The sequence below is a fragment of the Paramisgurnus dabryanus genome, chromosome 14 (genome assembly GCF_030506205.2).
Source record: "Paramisgurnus dabryanus chromosome 14, PD_genome_1.1, whole genome shotgun sequence".
Classification (NCBI taxonomy): Eukaryota; Metazoa; Chordata; class Actinopteri; order Cypriniformes; family Cobitidae; genus Paramisgurnus; species Paramisgurnus dabryanus.
The window spans coordinates 30,263,603-30,289,975 of record NC_133350.1 but is presented as its reverse complement, the minus strand read 5'-3'; the positions used below and the strand labels follow the sequence as shown (position 1 = coordinate 30,289,975).

The window sequence follows — 26,373 nt, the reverse complement described above, 5'->3', positions numbered from 1 at the left end:
AGTATACCCCCTGGCATCTCCACCCTCGAGAGAGGTGAGGGGTGAAGGCTGAAACGGCCGGTTCCGGGCGGAAAACGGGGTTTTCCACGACCGCGTCAGCTCTTCATGTACCTCGGGGAAGAAGGGCACCGGGGGCGAGGACTGAGAAGCCCTGGCACCCCCGAAGTACCAATCATCGAGGCGGGACGGTTCAGGTGGGGGAGGTTCAGTCCACTCCAAGCCGACCGCCGCCGCCGCCCGAGCGAGCATGGCTGCCATCTCGGGGTCGAACGCAGGACCCGCAACCCGACCCGAAGGCGGGAGCGGATCTGGATCGACGTCCGAGGCTGACAACCCCCCCTCCGACGTTACGGTGGACATCGCGTCCGGTGGAGGCTCGACAGAGCGCGAGGACACCGTAGAACACGGGCCGCTCGTCTCCATCGGGACCTCCGCTGGCAACGGATCAGGGCGCTGGGAGCTGCTGGACGAACCAGCAGACCGACCCAGCACCGTTATACGGAGGTCATCCTTCGCAAGTTTGGTAGCTGCGCCCTTAGCAGCACCAGACTTGGAAGGCGGGCGCCGTTCCCGGAGAAACGACACCCGTCTCCGCAAATCCGCCATAGTCATGCCCTCACAAGTGGAGCATGAACTATCACGCAACGCTGCCTCTGCGTGCTGGAGCCCCAGACACGAAACACAGCGCTCGTGGCCATCCCGGGGAGCGATGAACACACCGCATCCAGAAACGGAACACGGGCGGAATGCCATCTTTAAAAAGACGCACCCGACCGTGACACGAATGAGTGACTGTCTTTAAAAAGACACAAAGCTCAAACGTGCTGCTCTTTTAGGGAAATCACTCTTTTTGTGCGAGCTGGTGAAACACACAGGGAGAGGCAAACGCACTCACTCAACTCAAGTCCTAAAAGAGACAGAGAGAGAGAGAGAGAGAAAAGGGTGGAGAAAACACTGCGAGCCTCCGCTGAGGTGTCTTTGCCCAACCAACTTCAGCAAGCTGAGATCTTTTCCCTCCAAGAACAGGGATCTACGAAGATCAGTATACGCTTCTCGAGAGCAGATGTCTGCCGGCTTCGAAGCAAAAAGCTAATTTGGTATTGTGCACCTGCGGCTTATATACGCACCTGGCGGGGCGGCGCCGGCATTATGCAAATACCTGCATGCCAAGTTCATTGGCGTTTTTATAGTTTCTCGAAGTAGATAGGTCACCCGCGGAGCGGTTCCCAATTCGTCGGTCACGACGTGACGTCGTAGTGACCGACTGAAAGGGAACCAGAATGTAGTTGCAAAGTTGGAATCGCTTCACTTTTTGGACAAAGCCTTTGTGTACATTCAGCCTAGTAACTCCCCCATGTTTAGAAAGTAGTCCTTTCGTAAAATGTGCAGCACACAATCGAATATTTGAGCTCTACTGTTCTGAAACAGTGTTGTAAATAAAACCTAACCACTGGTTTCTTAATGTTTACTCAATTGGTAGGCCAAACAAGGGGCCAATCTCGGTACTCTGTCTTAGGGGTAAGACAGATCGTTTGTCTAAAAGATGAGATACCACTTGATTACCGTTTGCGTCACCTTCCCTTGCCGCTAACTGGCTGCTACTTATAAGCGTTGACATAAACAAAGCAATTGCCATTGTCTCAGGTGGTGGTATCGATACCCTGAGCTGAGCTCAACGAATAGCACATAACTTAGCTTCTAGCTAGCCCCTTAACTAGCGATTAAAAACAAAAAAACAAATAATGAACATTTTATTAAAAGTATCATAAAACATGAGTATCGAAATATAATCTCAATTAAACTGCTGAAAATAACGTTACTTTCATTTGTGCGACCCCTTGACAGTTCGACGTTCAGCCATAAAACATCTTGATACCCGCTCTCCTGAGAAATTCCTACATTAACGTTTACCCCTCTCTTTCAAGTGTGGTCCTCATCACACTTCGTATCAAGGGCTATGTATCCCTATGCCTTGGCACTAGCCCTTGATCAAACTGAGAATTGAGACGCCAATTCGCCTCACATGAACGAGCAAAACCGAGGGGTAGGGGTAAGGGGTAAGACAGAGAAATGAGACGCACCCAAAGTAGTTTGCCTTTCACAGGGTAAAACACAGCATCTCCAAGACATGGGGGCAGCAACAATTTGATTGAAAGTTACATTCTCTATCTTTGCATGTACATTAGGGCGGTGTTATTCAAATCAGTATGACATTTAACTGCATGAGCGTGTTGAATGAGCCCTTTTAGGTAGGCGTGGATGAGGCTACACTTTTAAAAAGAAGATCGCTTTAGATTTGAAACTTAAATTTTTGCAACTTTACAGATCTTTTATGTGCACAGACATTATTTAACACTCTAAAAACAAAGGAAAACATGAAATCGGGTCATATGACTCCTTTAAACTAAAACATTTTAAATTATAAAATGTAACTGTTGGTTCGTGGCCTTATGTTTCATAAGTCTGATTACCTTTTATGTATGGTAAATTAATATATTTCATAACATTTCATAAAACTGGGGTCACCCTGGTACCATCTGACCCCCAGTTTGAAAATCACTGACTTATAATACAATTATCACATGGTCATTTCAATAAGTGCTTTGCTTAAAGGAACACCGGTGCTAGTAATCCATTAAGTTACCTTTCACTTACCAGCCCTAATACTTTACAGATACTAGATTTAACATTTTGTGCAATTTACACAGAATGACATGCAAAAAACACAACAAACATATATGGTTACTCACAGAGGCTCCAGAAGGTCCTGGAGCTCCAGGCACACCAGACTCTCCACGAGGTCCTTGTGCACCCTCAGGTCCACGGGCACCAGTAGGACCTGCTTCACCCTATGAAAATGAAACAGAAAATGAACATGATACTACTTATTCATCTTTTGACGTGACTTTTTACATGACTATTTATTCTCAAGGACAACAACACTGCTCAATTCAGCAATCCTGATACAAGACATTATACACTTTAAGAATGCAGTAGGGAATGTCACACCTTAGCCCCGGGAGATCCTGGGAAACCAGGTGCTCCAATTATACCCACAGGACCCTATGAAGACAATAAACAAATGTACAATGCTTACAATCCTCAAGTACATCACTTTAAATTAGACATTTATACAAAGTTACTATAAAAACAGATGCTACCGGAGGACCAGCAGGACCAGGTAAGCCATCATTTCCACGAGCACCCTGTAAAAAAACAGCAACAACAGACACTTTAAAGGCCAAAAACACCTTCACCCATATGATAACATTATTCAAAAAACTGTAGGTACTCTTGTAGATGCTAATTTATTCCACCCTGTTTGGTAGATAAATGGACATAAACTAGATTTGTTGTTTCCTGAAGGTAGGGAAATAAAAGTGTTAAAGTCTCAGGCAAGTCCAGCTTTTAACATTAAATGTTATTGGTTAGAATTCTGACATAACTCTGCCTCCATATCGCCATCTCTGTTTTTAAACTTAAAACTGCAGATTAACTCATGGGCTTATCTTTACGTGGGCTGCAGTAAAATGACGCCAAGCTGACTTTTGTTGCAAAATTCGAGCAGACAACTTAATTTATCACTCATCATTAATCGATCATTAAATATAATTGTAAGCTTACCACTGTAAATCATGGTAAGGTTAGGAGATTGTTTACGTACTTGCTCTATAACTGACTTCCATTAATTTCTAACAAAAAAGTTATGAAATGCTACTTTGCTATAGTGTTTATTAAACAGATAGACAGACAGACAGATAGATGTAAGTTTGATTCTTACAGCAGCTCCAGAAGGTCCTGGGCGTCCACGTTCACCAGGTAAACCACGAGGACCCTGAGCAAAAATACAAACACTAAATCACTTAGGGACAGAGGCCATTTTCTCTAGCTCAAAAGACAACAGTGTCCTTCATTTCATTCGGGTATCAGATTTGTCTTAGATGTTTCTTCTTTAGACAAACAAAAATATAAATAATATTTGACATACAGTAAGAGCACAGGGATTTCAAGAAATAATCGAGCGTATACTGAGAAATGTTCATGCTTCTATTAGGAAATAATCAAGCTTATACTGAGAAATGTTCATGGTTAAATTAGGAAATAATCAAGCTTATACTGGGAAATGTTCACACTTATATTAAGAAATATTTAAGATCTTACTGAGAAATGTTCAAGCTCTTACTGAGAAATGTTTTAGCTTAAATTGAGAAATGTTTGAGCTCTTACTGAGATATGTTCAAGCTCTTACTGAGAAATTTTCAAGCTCTTACTGAGAAATGTTCTAGCTCAAATTGAGAAATGTTCAAGGTTATACTGAAAAATGTTCAAGCTCTTACTGAGAAATGTTTGAGCCTTACTGAGATATGTTTGAGCTCTTACTGAGAAATGTTCTAGCTAATATTGACAAATGTTCAAGGTTATACTGAGGAATGTTCAAGCTCTTACTGAGAAATGTTTGAGCTCTTACTTAAATATGTTTGAGCTCTTACTGAGAAATGTTCTAGCTAATATTGACAAATGTTCAAAGTTATACTGAGGAATGTTCAAGGTTATACTGAGAAATGTTTGAGCTCTTACTGAGAAATGTTTGAGCTCTTACTGAGAAATGTTCTAGATAATTTTGAGAAATGTTCTAGCTAATATTGACAACTGTTGAAGGATATACTGAGAAATGTTCTAGCTCTTACTGAGAAATGTTTGAGCTCTTACTGAGATATGTTTAAGCTCTTACTGAGAAATGTTCTAGATAATATTGAGAAATGTTCTAGCTAATATTGACAAATGTTCAAGGTTATACTGAGAAATGTTCTAGCTCTTACTGAGAAATGTTTGAGCTCTTACTGAGATATGTTTGAGCTTTTAATGATAAACGTTCTAGCTAATATTGACAAATAATCAAGGTTATACTGAGAAATTTTTGAGTTCTTACTGAGATATGTTTAAGCTCTTACTGAGAAATGTTCTAGATAATATTGAGAAATGTTCTAGCTAATATTGACAACTGTTGAATGATATACTGAGAAATGTTCAAGCTCTTACTGAGAAATGTTTGAGCTCTTACTGAGATATGTTTAAGCTCTTACTGAGAAATGTTCTAGCTAATATTGAGAAATGTTCTAGCTAATATTGACAAATGTTCAAGGTTATACTGAGAAATGTTCAAGCTCTTACTGAGAATTGTTTGAGCTCTTACTGAGATATGTTTAAGCTCTTACTGAGAAAATGTTCTAGCTAATATTGAGAAATGTTCTAGCTAATATTGACAAATGTTCAAGGTTATACTGAGAAATGTTCAAGCTCTTACTGAGAATTGTTTGAGCTCTTAGTGAGATATGTTTAAGCTCTTAATGATAAACGTTCTAGCTAATATTGAAAAATGTTCAAGGTTATACTGAGAAATGTTCAAGCTCTTACTGAGAAATGTTTGAGCTCTTACTGAGAAATGTTCTAGCTAATATTGACAAATGTTCAAGGTTATACTGAGAAATGTTCAAGCTCTTACTGAGAATTGTTTGAGCTCTTACTGAGATATGTTTGAGCTCTTAATGATAAACGTTCTAGCTAATATTGAAAAATGTTCAAGGTTAGACTGAGAAATGTTCAAGCTCTTACTGAGAAATGTTTGAGCTCTTACTGAGAAATGTTCTAGCTAATGTTGACAAATGTTCAAGGTTATACTGAGAAATGTTCAAGCTCTTACTGAGAAATGTTTGAGCTTTTACTGAGAAATGTTCTAGCTAATATTGACAAATGTTCAAGTTTATACTGAGAAATGTTTGAGCTCTTACTGAGATATGTTTGAGCTCTTACTGAGAAATGTTTGAGCTCTTACTGAGAAATGTTCTAGCTAATATTGACAAATGTTCAAGGTTATACTGAGAAATGTTCAAGCTCTTACTGAGAATTGTTTGAGCTCTTACTGAGATATGTTTAAGCTCTTAATGATAAACGTTCTAGCTAATATTGAAAAACGTTCAAGGTTATACTGAGAAATGTTCAAGCTCTTACTGAGAAATGTTTGAGCTCTTACTGAGAAATAATCTAGCTAATATTGACAAATGTTCAAGGTTATACTGAGAAATGTTCAAGCTCTTACTGAGAATTGTTTGAGCTCTTACTGAGATATGTTTGAGCTCTTAATGATAAACGTTCTAGCTAATATTGAAAAATGTTCAAGGTTATACTGAGAAATGTTCAAGCTCTTACTGAGAAATGTTTGAGCTCTTACTGAGAAATGTTCTAGCTAATATTGACAAATGTTCAAGGTTATACTGAGAAATGTTCAAGCTCTTACTGAGAAATGTTTGAGCTCTTACTGAGAAATGTTCTAGCTAATATTGACAAATGTTCAAGGTTATACTGAGAAATGTTTGAGCTCTTACTGAGATATGTTCTAGCTAATACTGACAAATGTTCAAGGTTACACTGAGAAATGTTCAAGCTCTTACTGAGAATTGTTTGAGCTCTTACTGAGATATGTTTGAGCTCTTAATGATAAACGTTCTAGCTAATATTGAAAAATGTTCAAGGTTATACTGAGAAATGTTCAAGCTCTTACTGAGAAATGTTTGAGCTCTTACTGAGAAATGTTCTAGCTAATATTGACAAATGTTCAAGGTTATACTGAGAAATGTTCAAGCTCTTACTGAGAAATGTTTGAGCTCTTACTGAGAAATGTTCTAGCTAATATTGACAAATGTTCAAGGTTATACTGAGAAATGTTTGAGCTCTTACTGAGATATGTTTGAGCTCTTACTGAGAAATGTTCTAGCTCTTACTGAGAAATGTTCTAGCTAATATTGACAAATGTTCATGGTTATACTGAGAAATGTACAAGCTCTTACTGAGAAATGTTATAGCTCTAATTGAGAAATGTTCTAGCTCTTACTGAGAAATGTTCTAGCTAATATTGACAAACATTTAAGGTTATACTAAGAAATTTTCAAGCTCTTACTGAGAAATGTTTGAGCTCTTACTTCGAAATGTTCTAGCTAATATTGACAAATGTTCAAGGTTATACTGAGAAATGTTCAAGCTATTACTGAGAAATGTTTGAGCTCTTAATGATAAATGTTCTAGCTAATATTGAAAAATGTTCAAGGTTATACTGAGAAATGTACAAGCTCTTACTGAGAAATGTTATAGCTCTAATTGAGAAATGTTCTAGCTCTAACTGAGAAATGTTCCAGCTAATATTGACAAACATTCAAGGTTATACTAAGAAATTTTCAAGCTCTTACTGAGAAATGTTCTAGCTAATATTGACAAATGTTAAAGGTTATACTAAGAAATTTCAAGCTCCTACTGAGAAATGTTTGAGCTCTTACTGAGATATGTTCTCGCTCTTACTGAGAAATGTTCTAGCTAATATTGACAAATGTTCCAGGATATATCGAGAAATGTTCAAGCTTTTACTGAGAAATGTTTGAGCTCTTACTGAGATATGTTTGAGCTCTTAATGAGATATGTTTGAGCTCTTACTGAGAAATTTTCTAGCTTATATTGACAAATGTTCGAGGTTATACTGAGAAATATTCAAGGTCTTATTGAGAAATGTTTGAACTCTAACTGAGATATGTTTGAGCTCTTACTGAGAAATGTTCTAGCTAATATTGCCAAATGTTTAAGGTTATACTGAGAAATGTTCAAGCTTTTACTGAGATATGTTCAAGCTTTTACTGAGAAATGTGCAAGCTCTTACTGAGAAATGTTCAAGCTCTTACTGAGAAATGTTCTAGCTCTTACTGAGAAATGTTCTAGCTCTTACTGAGAAATGTTCAAGCTCTTACTGAGATATGTTCTAGCTCTTACTGAGAAATGTTCTAGCTCTTACTGAGAAATGTTCTAGCTAATATTGACAAATGTTCAAGGTTATATTGAGAAATTTTCAAGCTCTTACTGAGAAATGTTTGAGCTCTTACTGAGAAATGTTCTAGCTAAAATTGAGAAATGTTCAAGGCTATACTGAGAAATGTTCTAGCTCTTACTGAGAAATGTTCTAGCTAAAATTGAGAAATGTTCGAGGCTATACGAAGAAATGTTCTAGCTCTTACTGAGAAATGTTCTAGCTAATATTGACAAATCTTCAAGGTTATACTAAGAAATGTTGGTAACACCTTATTTTATGGTGTCTTTGTTACACATGTTACATGCAATTATTATAGTAATAAAAGTGAATTATGCATAATTACATGCAACTAATCCTAAACCAAACCCTAATCCTAACCCCAACCTTACAGTAAGGTTGTTGATGATTATTACTTAGTACTTAAATATATAATTACAATGTAACAGTGACACCCTAAAATAAAGTGTAACCGAAATTTTCAAGCTCTTACTGAGAAATGTTTTAGCTAATATTGACAAATGTTCAAGGTTATACTGAGAAATGTTCAAGCTCTTACTGAGAAATGTTCTAGCTAAAATTGAGAAATGTTCGAGGCTATACGAAGAAATGTTCTAGCTCTTACTGAGAAATGTTCTAGCTAATATTGACAAATCTTCAAGGTTATACTAAGAAATGTTGGTAACACCTTATTTTATGGTGTCTTTGTTACACGTTACATGCAATTATTATAGTAATAAAAGTGAATTATGCATAATTACATGCAACTAATCCTAAACCAAACCCTAATCCTAACCCCAACCTTACAGTAAGGTTGTTGATGATTATTACTTAGTACTTAAATATATAATTACAATGTAACAGTGACACCCTAAAATAAAGTGTAACCGAAATTTTCAAGCTCTTACTGAGAAATGTTTTAGCTAATATTGACAAATGTTCAAGGTTATACTGAGAAATGTTCAAGCTCTTACTGAGAAATGTTCTAGCTCTTACTGAGAAATGTTCTAGCTTATATTGACAATGTTCAAGGTTATACTAAGAAATTTTCAAGCTCTTACTGAGAAATGTTCTAGCTCTTACTGAGATATGTTTGAGCTCTTACTGAGAAATGTTCTAGCTAATATTGACAAATGTTCAAGGTTATACTGAGAAATGTCCAAGCTCTTACTGATAAATGTTTGAGCTCTTACTGAGATATGTTCAAGCTCTAACTGAGAAATGTTCTAGCTAATATTGAGAAATGTTCTAGCTAATATTGTCAAATGTTCAAGGTTATACTGAGAAATGTTCAAGCTCTTACTGAAAAATGTTCTAGCTCTTACTGAGAAATGTATGAGCTCTTACTGAGAAATGTTCTAGCTAATATTGACAAATGTTCAAGGTTATACTGAGAAATGTTCAAGCTTTTACTGAAAAATGTCCTAGCTCTTACTGAGAAATGTTTGAGCTCTTACTGAGAAATGTTCTAGATAATATTGACAAATTTTTAAGGTTATACTGAGTAATGTTCAAGCTCTTACTGAGAAATGTTCTAGCTCTTTCTGAGAAATATTCTAGCTCTTACTGAGAAATGTTCTAGCTAATATTGACAAATGTTCAAGGTTATACTGAGAAATGTCCAAGCTCTTACTGATAAATGTTTGAGCTCTAACTGAGAAATGTTCTAGCTAATATTGAGAAATGTTCTAGCTAATATTGTCAAATGTTCAAGGTTATACTGAGAAATGTTCAAGCTCTAACTGAGAAATGTTCTAGCTCTTACTGAGAAATGTTCTAGCTAATATTGAGAAATTTTCTAGCTAATATTGTCAAATGTTCAAGGTTATACTGAGAAATGTTCAATCTCTAACTAAGAAATGTTCAATCTCTAACTGAGAAATGTTCTAGCTCTTTCTGAGAAATGTTCTAGCTAATATTGACAAATGTTTAAGGTTATACTGATAAATGTCCAAGCTCTTACTGAGAAATGTTTGAGCTCTAACTGAGAAATGTTCTAGCTAATATTGAGAAATGTTATAGCTAATATTGTCAAATGTTTAAGGTTATACTGAGAAATGTTCAAGCTCTTACTGAGAAATGTTTGAGCTCTTATTGAGATATGTTCTAGCTCATACTGAGATATGTTTAAGCTCTTACTGAGAATTGTTCAAGCTTAAATTGAGAAATTATCGAGTTATAATGGGACATTTTTGAGCTGACATTGAGAAATGTTCGAGCTCTTACTGATAATTTCTAGTTAATTTTGAGAAATGTTCGATCTCATACTGAGAATTGTTTAAGCTCTTACTTAGAAATGTTCTTGCTTATATTGATAAATGTTTGAGCTCTTAATAAGAAATGTTCGAGCTCTTAATGAGAAATGTTCAAGCTCTTACTAAGATATGTTCAAGCTTTTGCTGAAAAATTTTCAAGCTCTTACTGAGAAATCTTCTAGCTAATATTGAGAAATGTTTGAGCTCATACTGAGAAAGGTTTTAGCTCTTACTGAGAACTATTAGAGCTCTTACTGAGAAATGTTCTTGCTCTTACTAAGAAATGTTCTAGCTAATATTGAGAAATGTTCAAGGTTATACTAAGAAATTTTCAAGCTCTTACTGAGAAATGTTCTAGCTCTTACTGAGAAATGTTCTAGCTCTTAATGAGAAATGTTCTAGCTAATATTGAGAAATGTTCAAGGTTATACTAAGAAATTTTCAAGCTCTTACTGAGAAATGTTCTTGCTCTTACTGAGAAATGTTCTAGCTCTTACTGATAAATGTTCTAGCTAATATTGACAAATGTTCAAGGCTATACTGAGAAATTTCCAAGCTCTTACTGATAAATGTTTGAGCTCTAACTGAGAAATGTTCTAGATAATATTGACAAATATTCAAGGTTATACTGAGAAATGTTCTAGCTCTTACTGAGAAATGTTCTAGATAATATTGACAAATGTTCAAGGTTATACTGAGAAATGTTCAAGCTCTTACTGAGAAATTTTTGAGTTCTTACTGAGATATGTTTAAGCTCTTACTGAGAAATGTTCTAGCTAATATTGAGAAATGTTATAGCTAATATTGTCAAATGTTTAAGGTTATACTGAGAAATGTTCAAGCTCTTACTGAGAAATGTTTGAGCTCTTATTGAGATATGTTCTAGCTCATACTGAGATATGTTTAAGCTCTTACTGAGAATTGTTCAAGCTTAAATTGAGAAATTATCGAGTTATACTGGGAAATATTTGAGCTGACATTGAGAAATGTTCGAGCTCTTACTGATAATTTTCTAGCTAATTTTGAGAAATGTTCGATCTTATACTGAGAATTGTTTAAGCTCTTACTTAGAAATGTTCTAGCTTATATTGATAAATGTTTGAGCTCTTAATAAGAAATGTTCGAGCTCTTAATGAGAAAAGTTCAAGCTCTTACTAAGATATGTTCAAGCTTTTGCTGAAAAATTTTCAAGCTCTTACTGAGAAATCTTCTAGCTAATATTGAGAAATGTTTGAGCTCATACTGAGAAAGGTTTTAGCTCTTACTGAGAACTATTAGAGCTCTTACTGAGAAATGTTCTTGCTCTTACTGAGAAATGTTCTAGCTAATATTGAGAAATGTTCAAGGTTATACTAAGAAATTTTCAAGCTCTTACTGAGAAATGTTCTAGCTCTTACTGAAAAATGTTCCAGCTTATATTGACAAATGTTCAAGGTTATACTAAGAAATTTTCAAGCTCTTACTGAGAAATGTTCAAGGTTATACTAAGAAATGTTCTAGCACTTACTGAGAAATGTTCTAGCTAAAATTGAGAAATGTTCTAGCTCTTACTGAGAAATGTTCTAGCTTATATTGACAAATGTTCAAGGTTATACTAAGAAATTTTCAAGCTCTTACTGAGAAATGTTCTAGATAATATTGAGAAATGTTGAAGGTTATACTGAGAAATGTTCTAGCTCTTACTAAGAAATGTTCTAGATAATATTGACAAATGTTCAAGGTTATACTGAGGAATGTTCAAGCTCTTACTGAGAAATGTTCTAGCTCTTACTGAGATTTGTTTGAGCTCTTACCGAGAAATGTTTTAGCTCTTACTGAGAACTATTCAATCTAATATTAAGAAATGTTTGAGATGTTACTGAGAAATGATCTAGCTAATATTGATAAATGTTCGAACTCATACTGAGAAATGTTTTCGCAATGAATATAATTATTCATAATAATGGTGTCTCAAAATAGCAAAGATAAGCACAGATGTTCTTAAGATTATCCTAAGGAGTACTAAAGAAGCATTTTTAGTATATTAAGTACAAAATTGATGCAAAAAAAATGAAGCACTTTAAGTACATTATGAGATACTACTTTTATACCTTGGCCATGAGAGGGCAACTTAGTTCCCAGATAACTAAACACGTAAAAATAACATAAAATGAGCTTTTATCACTCAGAAGATGAGAGGTTAATGTACCACATATAATTTTTATCACGAGAGGTGCAGGTTTTTCTTTTTGAAAATTGCTTGTTTTGATTAAACAAGATCTTATTTCATATTTACCCAAAATTAACACTATGTATATATTTGTATTACTTTTACGATGGTGTATATAATGTGTCAGTTCTTTTCTGCAAATTTGTTTATCTGGTAAATGGTAAACTTTTATGTAATTATCTTCAGATCTCTTAAAAAAAGTGTTTTTTGTCTTGATTCTAAAAGAAATCTAACAATAAATTTAATGTTTTAAATCTTTGCATTTGCTGCACAGCTGTTCAAACACGTACCATTGGTCCAGGAGCCCCGCTCTCTCCGGTCGAGCCAGCCTCACCCTAAAAGACACAGACAGAGAGAGAGAGAGAAACTAAGAGACTCCCAACAACTAAAACAACCATGAATGTGATGTGGAAAGGTGAAGATTTTAAACGTATGTGATTTGTGGACGTCGTACTTTAGATCCAACAGCTCCAGATTCTCCTTTAGCACCGTCAGAACCTGGGTAACCCTGCAAACACACACACACACATCAAAGATGAAGGTCAGTGCCTAAAATACTCGTCAGCAATTTAAAATGATAAAGATCCAGAATGTACTATGATGTTCGTATAGTCATAGGAGATGTTTTTTTAGGCTTTTAAGTATAGTGTTTGAAACTTCTTCATTAAGTATAGTGTTTGAAACTTCTTCATCAGTGATCAAAACCACACTGTGGAGTTCCCTTTAACTAATCACCATATCATAAAAATACACAAATATCTAGTGACATTTCCTATGCAAAATCTGCTGTAAGATATATAAGACATGTTTCATTACAAGACCATTATATTTTTGCTGTGCAATGATCAGCTACTGTGTGAAAGATGTGCAGTGATACTTATAGTAGCTACCTTGGTGAAAGGCTAAAAATAAAGCACAGCTATTGACCAACCAGCATCTGCCAGTTGGATATTGGAATACAGCAATTAGACATTGATCCACGTGAGAAAAAAGTGAAGTGTACTAACTCTGTGTCCCTTGATTCCAGGTAGACCTGGTGTTCCTGGAAATCCACGGGCTCCCTGTATTTAAAGAAAGAGAGAGAGAAAGAGAGAGATGGAGAGAGAGAGAGAGAGAGAGAGAGAGAGAGGTATGAGGTGAATGTCTCTCCTTTCACTCTCTGGCCTGCATCCACAGCAGAGTCTCACATCTGGGCAAAAGCTTGAGCCGTAGAGTCACAAAGCAAGAATTCAATTCAAAGATCAAACACTGAAAAAAAATTCACCTGAGGTCCATTTGGTCCACGTTCACCACTATTACCAGGTTTTCCTGGTTCACCCTAAAAAGTAATAAATAAATAAAGCAAACCAAAGTTAATAATAAAGCTGCAAGCAAACCAGGAGCAGTGCATGGCTCCTGAGACCTGATGCTACTCAGCTCCAATATCAGCAAATATAATGTGAAATCAACACACGGATGGAAAAATGAGAAACATTTAACTGTCTAAAAGCATTTCCTGCTGGCATTAAGACACAGTGGCTCTTATGTGTTATGTCATGTGGACCGGAGGAACAGCTGGAGACACCATCACTGCTGTGAAGGTGAGGAATGCAGAGATCACACAGCTATCATGTGATACGCTACACTACTCCCTATAGTATAAAGGTTACATAATCACAGAACAATGTGCCTCAGAAAGTCAGTGAAGGTGGATAGATGAACAGTGAGATGAGAGGTGGGAATACTCACATCATCTCCTGGTTTGCCTGGGGAACCAGGTGGGCCACGGGGACCCATCGAGCCCTATAAAAATATTGAGGAAGAAGGGTGACATTAATGATTTTCAAATGAAAAGCCTGAAAAATAAATAAGATTCTTCTACGGTGAAGGCAAAAGCAAACTCCATACATGTTGACCTGATTCTATTTTTTAAATAATATCATGAGTGATGAATGACAGAACACAACAGAACAATATTTACAGTTTTATATATACATACACTCATAATCATAAAATTTTAGAAATCATAGCTTCAGCACTATTAATAGTCTTGAGAATGGCTTTCTTCATTTGAAAGACAACAACAGGGGCACAAGTTTTGGAGAGGAGAGTGAGTTAGACAAATATGTTTTTTTTTTATACAAACAGAAAAAAACATTTACCATCAAGGCCGCCTTAATGCACGGGCTTACCTCACCCCATGTCGTCAATATTTGACGACACTTGACCATTCGTCAATATGTGACGCGGAGGGTATACCTTTCGTGTCATTTTTTGACGAACTGGGGACTTCAATACTATTACGTCCGTTGCATTCTCTTCTCCTATTTTCTTACCAATTTCGCGTCGGTTTAGGGTTAGATTTACATAATGACATCCCTACCCAAACCTAACTCTAACCCCAACGCCAGGTGACAACTGTTTCTAACCCCAACGCCAGGTGACAACTGTTTAATTTCGCGTACACTGTTTAATTTCGCGTACACTGTTTAATTTTGCGTAATCTAACCCTAAACCGACGCGAAAATGGTAAGAAAATAGGAGAAGAGAATGCAACGGACGTAATAGTATTGAAGTCCCCAGTTCGTCAAAAAATGACGCGAAAGGTATACCCTCCGCGTCACATATTGAAGAATGGTCAAGTGTCGTCAAATATTGACGACATGGGGTGAGACTGTGTTACAACCGGCTGAAGCCCAGGGGCCTCCCAAGTTCAGGGGCCTCCCAAGTTCACGTTCATATTGTTTTGTAACTTGTCAGGTTATCTGTCAATCACTCTAACTGCACGTTACATGGGTGCTGATTGGTCCGTGGTAACTTACTGTGAAATAAAATGTCAGACGTAACAGATTTTTCTATTCCGTGTAATGTAATTAAGTGCGCGTTGTCAACTTGGCATTCCTGCATGTTAGACTGAGTGTGACAGAGAAACGGGAAATAATACACCATCAAATGAAAGAGAAATTTCTAAAATTTCATAATACAGTAAGCACTAGTGAGGTGCAGGTCTCTCTCTCTTTCTCGCGCGCGCTCGCTCTCTCTGTGCTCGTGCAGCTGAGTCTCTGACATGCAGAAGTCTCTCCAACTGTGCGCAAGATACTGTGCCGCCAAATAAAGAAAGGAGTTCCCGAACATATTAATGCTGTTCGTTGTTATAAAGTTTAAGTTTACTCGCGTTTATATCAGTGACGCGTGCGCAGCTGGAGCAATGTAGTTTGACGCGATGTAAGCTCACAGTACACATCTGTTGGTTTAGAAAGACGACGCAACGGTACATGTGCAAGTCAAAGCGCGACAAGACCATCTCAAATGATCATCCCCTGAACGAACCATTCATATTTATAATCTCCATATCTAAAGATCTTATATACAGGTATGTTCCCTGTCTGTTTTGTGCATATTCATACGTGTTAATTTTACATGCATAGTATGCATAAATACTAAATACAATGCATACTATATCTTCAATAGCCTACAAAATAAATAACTGATAAAAAAAAGATTCTGTCTATAAAGACTTATCTTTTGTTAACATTAATGCATTTTCACTTTAAAACTAACTTTAACTTCTTATATTTTTAAAACTGTGGTGAGCATTTAGTTAGTGTGCAATTTTCTGCAAATTTGTATATTCCAAAAACTATAATAAACAAAGATATATAAACATATATACTCTCATACATTTTGGTTTTATTTTCAACACAAGTTGCTGTGTGTGGTTGTTAAATAAAGTGTCTTGTGTTTATGCTCAAGTGGGCTCAGTGATATGTTAATAACAATATTATGGTGTTTTCTGGGTCAAAGAGGGAAAACTCACTGTTGTATGTATTGAAAGAAACTAATGCCTTTTGTGATGAAGATTACCTAGTTATTACACTTTTTTTTTAAATGAGACTATAAATTGAGGGTATGGGGGGCCTCCAAAACCTCTCAGCCCCAGGGCCTCACATTAGGTTAAGGCGGCCCTGATTACCATGGATTATTTATATATATATGTTTGTCCCTATGCATATTACATTGTTGTAAAGCTGCTTTGTAAAAATCCAAAGCGTGAAAGTAAGATGGGAACAAGTGAGTTACAGAAGAGAGAGTCAGAGGAGGAGGAGGAGTGAGAGTTAGAAAGAAAGGCATGATAGTAAAATACTTGAATATGAGTGAGAGTTTGAAGAAGATGAGGGGAAAAGGAGTAAGATAAAGAAAAGAGAGAGGTAGAGTTAGGGGGATGAGAGAAAGAAAAAAGAGTAAGACTAGGAAATGGAGTGAGAGTACATTAAGGCTGGCCAAACTGTCCAAAAAAAGGTACAAAAGCTGTCACTGGGGCAGTACCCTTTAAAAAAGGTCCCTAATATATACCATTTATGTACAAATATGTATCTTTGAACTACCAATATTTACCTTTGAAGGACTAATATGCACTCTTTGGGTACAAAAGAGTACCTTTTTGAAAGGGTACTGTCCCAATGACAACTTTTGTACCTTTATTTCTGATCCTTGGCTAAAATATGTCATCTTTGATGATTAGTTTAACATGTTCACCAACTAATGATCATCACTGCAATAATATTTTCTTCTGACATTGTCAAAAGTTTTGAGACACAATCCTGCAGTGTACCTTCACTTGACTCTGGACTAGGCTTCTTGTGTATGTCCGTTTTCAATGTGTTTTGACTGTCATACAACTGAGATCTCACACTGTGATGTGGCTTATAGCTGGGATTATGATCTTACAGTCTGACATGTTACAACTATAAAGGGCTATTTAAATTTACACAATGTCCATCTGGCTTAGGAATAACAAAAGTGAGAATACAAGGAGTGAGAAAAAGAAGAAAAAGAGTAAAAGGAAGAGGAGTGAGAGTAAGAGGAGATAAAGTAAGTTGAGGAGTGAAAGTAAGAGTAAGATGAGTGAATGAGGGGATGAGAATAAGAGTAGTGGAGAGGAGGTAAAGGAGAAAAACAGTAATAGCGGAGGCGTAGCTACGTGATGAAGTTACACTGCAGGATTGTGTCTCAAAACATCTGACACTGTCAGTAGGGGAGAGCGGGGTAAGTTGTCACATGGATAAGGTGTCACACTGTTCATAACTCCAACACTAGAGGCACTAAAAATCAACTTTGTGTTCACATATGGTCAAGATTGCTCTAAACTTACGTTAGCACAATTGTCTTATTTTTTTGTCTTTGCACTTTATGTTTTATGCAATTTATGCAACAACTTTGTTAGGTAAGAATGTAAAAAAATTATTATTCTGCACAAAATAGAGGAGAAAATAGCGTGTATTTTGATACTTTAGCTGACGTGCTATGTTGAGCTAACCCTGAGACACATGTCAGTTTGGGACAAGTTGTCTTAATGACTTTGGGTCAAGTCGTCACATGCTTTTCCTACTGGAAACAGTTAACACCATGTTATTTCAAACCCTTGGTTATATTAAACCCCCAAGTTAATGGAATCCTCGATTATCTGTTTCACATTTCACACTTTTTGTACTTAACCAGGAGTTAAGAGATAACTCTGGGTATTCATAATCTGACGTTTCACATTGTGCATTCCTAAACCCTAGGTCATACACCTGTCTTCAATTCTCAAGCAACCCTGAACACCTCAAGTAGCTTCAGCTGTGTTTAATTGGGTTCATAACATTCTAACATTGCATATTTTCACACAGCGTGCGTTTGGCACCGCAATGCAGGGTTAACCCCACAAAAGCAGGGCTAGCAGGGTTTCATAACCCTGGATTAATTTCGGGGATAACCCCGCTTCTAAATCAATAATTGTGAAACGATCCTTAACCTAGGGTTAAAGGCAGGTTAAATGTTTAGAACGACGATAACCCAGGGTTAAGCGCAATGTGAAAAGCCCTAGAGTTAATATTTCCAATATTTAAAAATTAAAATCAATAATCAGAATTAAGTGTTCTTCTTTTTCATCAAGTGTGACAGTTTACCCGCCGATTGTCACAAGTGAATAATCTCTATTCATTAGTCTACAACTCTGTAATGAGATAAGCTATGACAATGTAATGAATAACATATGTACCCAAGACATTCTTCTTTCATTTGGTATGAGATTTATATCATTGTGATGTATGGTGCTCAGTAAATGTTGGATAGTGTGAAAGTGTGACAACTAACCCCGCTCTCCCTATTGTCAGAGGAAAATTTTTATTGCAGTGGTCATAAATTGGCTGTTGGTGAACATGTCAGACCAAAATCATCTTTGATTGCTAGTTTATGATCTTTAAAATCTTTTAGGATTCTGCACATTTGTTTCAGTTGTGTTCAAATTTACCCAGCGCTTCTGATGTGATTCTCGTATTAATTTGATGTCATACGTCACTCGGTCAATGCCAGGTGGGTTGCGAGGGGCTTTTACAAATTAGTTTTTTTCTAGTACGCAAATACCGTCTGTTTGCGGTAGATCAGAACTTATTTTACGCTTGATTTATTCTGTTTAAAGCAGATGTGAAGCTGGAGTTGTTAAAAAGTACAGTATCTGTTCTGGCCTGCAGGTGGCACTGTTGACAACATACAGTCATTCACTCAACATCTTTCATCATTAACTGTTCCTCCAAATGACAACTCATAGTCAATGGCTTAAAAGATTAATCATTTAACACAGAGTACAATGTCAATGTGTATGTGTGTCAATAAAATGAAGGCCTTTGCGACAATCACAAGACAATCACCATGAGGACAGACAGACCAAATAAAAAAAATTGACAACTAGAATTTTTTTTCAAGCAAATATTTGCTGTGTTTATGGGGTCATGTTCTCAGGGGACTAAAGCCGCCTTTCCACTGCACACGACATACGCAAACGACAGTCGGAGTTCTCCCCCTAGTGGCAGTCGTAATGAAGTTTCAGTTTAATCGTATATGGGAGGGAAGCTCATTCCAGCGCAAGAGGCTTCATTCTAATATTTTTTACCATGGTGGAATAAATAAATGAACGCAAATTAATGAAACAATAAACAGCTATGCATATATGAGAAAGATTGCCAATATTTTTTTGAGAGAACATATAAAGACAAGATTAAAATAATTACATACACAAATTAAATTAATAATGTATTTATTATCAGTAATCATTAGTGTTTTTTTAAGGATTCAAGTGTAACTAATAAAGTTAAACCAAAAGGATTAATCATTTTCACCTCACACACAGTTTGTGATTGGAATACAATGAAATACATAACTTCCGGTCGGCATATCGCATGCGGTTTAGTCGCACAAGTTCAAATTTTTTAACGCATCCAACCGTCAAAACGGATCCGATATTTACGCATCCGCAGATGGTCGGCACCTCACGCATCCGCTTTGCGACTCTCCATAGGAAATGAATGACTTCCGGCTTATCGGCCGTCGTTTGTCGTGTGCAGTGGAAAGGCGGCTTAAGTCTGACTCTAGCAACGCCCCTGGTCTGCACAACACTAAACTGGGTTTTTGACACTCTAGGACGCAAACAACCTCCAGCGTTGCAAACCGCCTTAATGAAACATACGTCTGTGTGTAGAGGTCTAGGAGCAGGTGGGTCATGTAATTAAAAATAACATTCTGATTCATGAGAGGTGGTATAAGCGGTAAACCATTGAAAATGGAATATCAACAACATTCTCTAAAATGTGAATGTGTTTAAATGTTATATTTTGTGCTTTATGTGTGTGACAGACACAACTTAAAATAAATGTTAAATAAAAGCACCATACTTCGGTGTAACATATTAATGTTACGCATTTTAATAAAGGTCATTATGAGACTATTGGAGGGGCCAGGTGTGGATATATAAATTAGAGAAAATCATATGTTCAGTTGGGTGTCTGATGGATGATTGATTATAACAGCGGGTTCAGGTGTCGTAAGAGCTGACCCGTGGATCACTACTAGGAGTGAGAAAATATATAGTTTTATAAAAAATGGGTAAATTATGGAAAAAAAACTGTCCTTATGCACTTAAAAAAATGCTGTGACCCAATGTTGGGTCAAATCTAAAAATTTTCTGAGTTAATGTAGCCCGGCGGCTTGGTTTGTCCCTCTTTGACCCAATGCAAAGCATTTTTTTTTTAGTGTAAACAAGCATGCAGTTGTAAAGGATTTGATGGATTATTACAGCTCAGGTAAGCAGACGTTTCAAAAAGGAAGATTGACTGTAATCATTTGTAATAGAGTACATACGGCTGATCCGGGCTCTCCGGCTTCTCCTGGGTTTCCTTGAAATCCTTGTGGGCCCTAAAGCAGAGAGAGAATTACCATCACAGTGTGTGTTTGTGTGTGTCAATGCCAGAAACAATATTTATATGATCAGTCTGTGTACAGTAAGAGGAAGAAAAAAATCGTTTCATCTGCTTTCTTTGCTCAAATCTGATTATTTTTCACGGATTTATTCTGTTTTTCAGATTTATGCTGCAAACAAAATGGGAAAGACAAAGGAATGTGCCGAGATGAGTTGTGAAATGTCTTTGAGGAAAAGCCCTAAAGGTTTAGTGAAGATTAAAGTTACCAGTGCAAACCTGTGTTTAAGCAAGGTATCGTCTTACGCATGTTTTTTTTTTGCCCTGAATCTTCAAAAAGCATACACAGTATCAGTTTTTCTCAGTCATAAAAATAAACTCACAGGAGCTCCATTGGCGCCTGGTGGTCCTCGCGGGCCCATCGGTCCCTGAAAAAGAAAACACAATATCAAAATTTACCTTTATATGGAATATTTGTGTCATCCTAAGTTTTTTTTTGCATGGCACAATTCATGAGAAATTTTAGCGGGTGCTGCGTGTAGGGACCTTAGGGCGACTCAATGGTGCGTAAACGCTAAGAGAATTCCAGACGTTCACTCGACCATATATGCAGGAAATCAGCTTAAGTGCTCTGAACCTCTCTGACTTACCACCAATTAAAAGTTTTACAGCAGCGATATGAACAGAAATAACAACCTGTGCATGTCCCGACAGAATCCAAACCATTCAAACCATTTCAGCACAAGGTAAAATCACTGACATCTTTCACTGGAATTATTTTTTGCATGCCTATTCATTTAAAAATATACACTTAACAGCTGAATCAGATATTTGTATGATTTCTAAAAAAAAATGTCTGGGTGGAGGCCAATGAAAACGTCTGGTAGTAAGGTAGTGTATCCTAAAACCACAGGAAAATACCAGACACACACACACACACACACACACACACACACACACACACGCACACACACACACAGTTAAGCGAATCTAAGCTTGTTTGTGTTGTAAGAGATTGATATAGAAGTGAAGGCAGTGGTTTTACAAAGATCCTGCTTGTCTCATAACCGGGCGCTGTAATGTATATTACATCAATCCAGAACTTACATAGCTACTTAATATATAAACAAGGAAACTAGGAGTTGAAATATAAAATAGTTTTCATTCACACAATATAAATCTAGTATTGGTGTTATTTAATAGTTTACTATTATTCCACAATGTTGCCAAAATATAAATAAAGAGTTAATGACCCTAAACATTTTAAGACACAAACAGTCTGGTGTAATCTCTTACCATTGGTCCTTGCATCACACCCATTTGTGCGCTAGCTTTATCATCAAATCCACCGGCCATCTGAGCACCAAAGTTCTGGAAAAAAAACATCACATGGAAAAATAAAGGCTTTGGCCAACAGCGATAGTGTTTATTTCAATGCTTCTCATACTGTTCATGCCACATAATTTAAAATTTCCACCTTACAAAGCCAAATCATTTAAATAGTCTGCTTTTATTTGGATATAAACTTAACTGTTGCTGATGTTAAAGTGAATTAGATCAGAATGAAACTTTACTCATCTGACTTCTAAACACAACCATTCAACGGTTGGCATGCTTATGAAATAATTGAGTGCCATAAACAGATTTGACTTTGCAATGGAAGGAATTGGAAGATGTGCTTGACCTATAGACACGTCTCTCAGTTATACTTTAAGTCTACCATTCAGTCACTGGCTAAATTCACTAAAATGTATTAATGCTATGTATCTATTTGTTTGCCTGACACTACAACATCTCCTTAACCAACTGTATCAGAGTCAAACTTCATTGTCTTATGGTTTTCAGTTCTGTTGCCTGTTTTTTCTTTCATTTCTCACTTGTTATTCATTAATTCCTTTTCATTTTAAATGTGTTTCTGTTGCTAAAACACATGCGACAGAATAAATTCTGTTATATTTTTTATGGCTGTGTTTACTGCCGCTGCAGTCATGTCAATGTGTGGTTGTGTCTGCTACTCTTTACTGCCTAATGATGAAATAATCATAGACTTTTATTGTATAAAGTGACAGAGGCTTTATATCACTGTAAATGAGTGAGTGTAAATAAGTGAACAAAATTCATCTATTTACATTAGCATGTAATCAGTTCTATATATATCAGTCATTAGGTCACATGTTTAATCATATGCATTATTCTGTCAACAAATTTTTAGGATATTAATAAAGTTCAGTAATACATGGATATAGGGTTTACACATAGGGTCAGTTTCCTGGACAGGGTTTAGATTAATCCGGACCAAGGCCTTAGTTCTTTTAGGAAATTTAGGCAGTTTAGGCAAACATACCTTACAAAAAACAATACTCAGATATGTCAGTGGGAGATGTTTTTAAATTAAGGCAGCTGAAACATGCATTTTAGTCTGGGACTAGGATAAGACATGTATAAGAAGAGTTTCGTTGCAAAACTAGATAAATCCATTTTTACATTTTGTCAAAACATGTCTATTATTATGTTATCATGTTATTATTTTGTTTTATGGTGCTACTTAGCTGTATTTCTTAAGGTATGAAGGTTTAAATCAAAACAAACAAACTGCAGTTGAATTGATATTAATTGAAATGCACAACCAAAAGATTTCTAAAAAAAAAACCCAGAGTTATCTCGTTTTGCAACGAAACTCTTCATATATACTGTATGCATATATTGAATGTTATCCACAATATAAGATGAATGTTGATAAAATGATAAAGCTTGATTTCCTTTAAAGGAAACTAAAAGCCTTGTTGGATTTGAAATCCCCACCACACTGTTGAAGAAATAACCTACAACTGTAAACACTGAGCTTTTTTCTTCTCTGCTCCTAAAATCTACAAAACTAATGGTTTGTGATCACGATAAACATTCAGTATAAGTACAAGTATTCATTCACATGCATGCTGTAGGAAGATAAAATAAATCATGAATGAAGTATTATCTCTGCTGTAAAGTGTATTTATATTATCGCCTTTGTTTATCTCTGACTGTCAGCGAGTGCTCACGAGCTCCATTCAGAAATTGTAATGTTGTGTGATCGTTATGAACATGAATGAGATGCTGTCAAACAGATAAGATATATTTAAGCAATGCTGTTGAAAAAATGCCAGCTAAAGTACCCTAGGGTGACCATACGTGCCATTTTAAATGGACATGTCCTGGCCAGGATTTCAGTTGCGTCATCTGGACATCGCATTTGTTGACCCCATAAATCAAAAATACAATAAATGTTAATATGATAATGTTCTGAGAACCTCAATGACGTATTTGGTCGACAAATGTGACTTCTAGAGGTAAAATGGGTAAAATGGCATGTATGGTACCCTTAGAGTACCCTGTCTGTTTACTTTAAACAACATACGGAATGTGTTTGATCAAAGTCTATTTTATTGTCATACGGCGCTCTGGAATTCTTGATTCTGATTTGTCAGTTATTCCCAGATAACAACCATGTGAAACTGATAACACACAGCCACTTCCGGTTACTGTAAGTCATCACAGGTGCAGTTGAACTTTTCAATAGCTTGTTTACAGTCATGTGATGATGTGCAAACTTCAAATGGAGGGCAAGAAGTAAAAAGCAGAATAGCCGAGATGAAGGAAAGAACATCTTTTGCATCTACAATCCTGTGGAGCTGTTGTAATTGCAGGCTAATCTTTACCAAAGTGCGTTACAGTGATTATTATTTGGTTTTTGTGAGATCATTTCTTTATTGTGCTGTGAATTAACCTAGCAACAAACATTTAATGTTGAAGCTCCTCTTGATGATAACCTTACACAGGTTTACATCATTAGTTTAAACTCTCGAAGGTCCACAGAAACGTCACTAAAGGCAGGAATCATCACAAAATGCAGCTTATTGAAATTGAATGTCAGGGTAAGCTATTTATAGTATGTTCGCCTGTACTTTGTGTATGTGTTGTAAACAATCTATTGTTTTAAATACATCTTTGCAATAATATATTATAAAAATATTAAGCTGACTGTACATTACCCGTTAAACTAAACAAATCTTTACAAAATATTATTATAAAACATTAACGGGTGGCTTCATGGACAGCATTTATCCTAATCCCAATATGCATGTTTGAACTTCCTTAAATGTAAAAACATCTTGCCCCAACATATCTTAACATATATCAGTGCCATTGTTTTGTCTCAAGATGCACACCAGTATTGTTTTATATAATGTATATTTGTAAAAAAACATACTTAAATATCCTAATATTACTAAGGCCTAGTTCTGGATTAATCTAAACTCTGACCCTTAAAGATTTACAACACAGATCGAAAGACTTCAATTGAGCAATAACCAGATTTACATCTATATACATGAACACAATTTGCATAAACCTGATGAAAATCTTTTATAAAACATATATTCGACAATATTTTGACAAAGATGAAGATTTTATTGATAGTTCACGTCTCTAAATTGTAATAGACCTATTATTAAGTTGCATTTAGTCAACTGATGTCGAGCACTGAATTTAGGTGTAAACAAAGCTTTTGTGATTAGTACTGTCTCTTTAAGATGAAATGACACCTTCAAATACTTACTCCACCAAGGCCAGGGGGTCCATTTGGCCCCGGGGGTCCAGGGGGCCCAGGGTTTCCAGGGATACCGGGTTCACCATCTCTACCACGGGGGCCAGGATTTCCCTAAAGTCACAAAGAAACACCAAATGAGGCGGATGCATTATGCAAACAGCTTGACTGTTTGTTTAAAAACCCCTTTGTTTTTGCCATTGATTTTTTTCTTTGCAGTGTGGCTAAATTTAGTCTTATTTAATATACTGACTGGTTTTATATTAATGTCTGTTATCTCCCTACACCTTTAGACACCATGGCAGAGATTAAACTATGTCTGTTATCTCCCTACACCTTTAGACACCATGGCAGAGATTAAACTACCTATTAAACCAAAGAGTCATATCCATTGATCAAATGCAAACCTTCTCGCCCTTGTCTCCTCTCGCTCCCCGTGGTCCTTGTTCTCCTGGCGGTCCCTGTTTGGTAAAGGAGAGTGAGTTTATATCTAGTTTAGCAGCAACACTGCCGCTTAAGCAAGCCCAGAGAATTTAAGGAATTCCAGAAGTATTCCTACCGTAGGCCCCGCCGGTCCCCTCGGCCCCACAACCTGGGGAAAAATCAACAGAAAGTCACTGTTAATTATTATAAAAAGCTTAACGGTTTCAAACAAACACGAGAAGAAGATAAAGATCCTCAGAATCAACACACAGATCTCGCAGAATGGAAAGAAACTCTTACACGGTGAAATACTGAAAACAGTGCCAGGTTTAAACTATGAAATATTAAAACTGTGCAAAGATCCACTCAGTCTAAATGTCTTAACACATTCATCAACAGTAAAGCTTCAACTTACATCTGTTATGTCTCCTGGTTCCCCCTTTTGTCCCTGTTAAACCATAAATATGGCATTATTAGCCTTCGTAAAATGAAGTTGCCTTCATGCAGGTCGCTTTTCACAAACAGTAAGGCTATTTATTACTGTATAATCATTAGTCAATATTATAAGCATGCATGACATTAACTGTACAAACACTCAAAGATGTGCATTCATAAACTAACATCACAGACAGAAAACACAACACCTCTAGACAGGATGAACCACGAGAGACCTAATCATAGTTTATACACAGTCAGATCACAAAAACAGATATTAAACCCAGACTCACCTTAACACCTGGCAACCCTGTTATCATAGATAAAGAAAGAAAACAGCATTAAAAAGACTCTTCAGCAACAAGATCAAAGCAGTTATTACAGTATATGCCCTGAACTTCTGCCAAAATAAT

The 26,373-nt window shown here is 36.4% G+C and overlaps 1 protein-coding gene across 1 annotated transcript in view; it reads right to left on the bottom strand.

The window, feature by feature from the left end:
* The window catches only part of col2a1b (collagen, type II, alpha 1b), a 76,014-nt gene that overhangs the window by 45,758 nt on the left and 3,883 nt on the right, over window positions 1–26,373 (bottom strand). The window contains exons 3-19 of the mRNA XM_065241983.2: window positions 26,254–26,270; window positions 25,941–25,973; window positions 25,662–25,694; window positions 25,510–25,563; window positions 25,115–25,216; window positions 21,817–21,891; window positions 20,904–20,948; window positions 20,465–20,518; window positions 14,039–14,092; window positions 13,575–13,628; window positions 13,318–13,371; window positions 12,765–12,818; window positions 12,601–12,645; window positions 3,782–3,835; window positions 3,162–3,206; window positions 3,010–3,063; window positions 2,751–2,849 (exon numbers count right to left, since the gene is read on the bottom strand). Of these exons, the coding sequence (XP_065098055.1) occupies window positions 2,751–2,849; window positions 3,010–3,063; window positions 3,162–3,206; window positions 3,782–3,835; window positions 12,601–12,645; window positions 12,765–12,818; window positions 13,318–13,371; window positions 13,575–13,628; window positions 14,039–14,092; window positions 20,465–20,518; window positions 20,904–20,948; window positions 21,817–21,891; window positions 25,115–25,216; window positions 25,510–25,563; window positions 25,662–25,694; window positions 25,941–25,973; window positions 26,254–26,270 (926 nt within the window). The remainder of the gene's footprint in view (window positions 1–2,750; window positions 2,850–3,009; window positions 3,064–3,161; window positions 3,207–3,781; window positions 3,836–12,600; window positions 12,646–12,764; window positions 12,819–13,317; window positions 13,372–13,574; window positions 13,629–14,038; window positions 14,093–20,464; window positions 20,519–20,903; window positions 20,949–21,816; window positions 21,892–25,114; window positions 25,217–25,509; window positions 25,564–25,661; window positions 25,695–25,940; window positions 25,974–26,253; window positions 26,271–26,373) is intronic.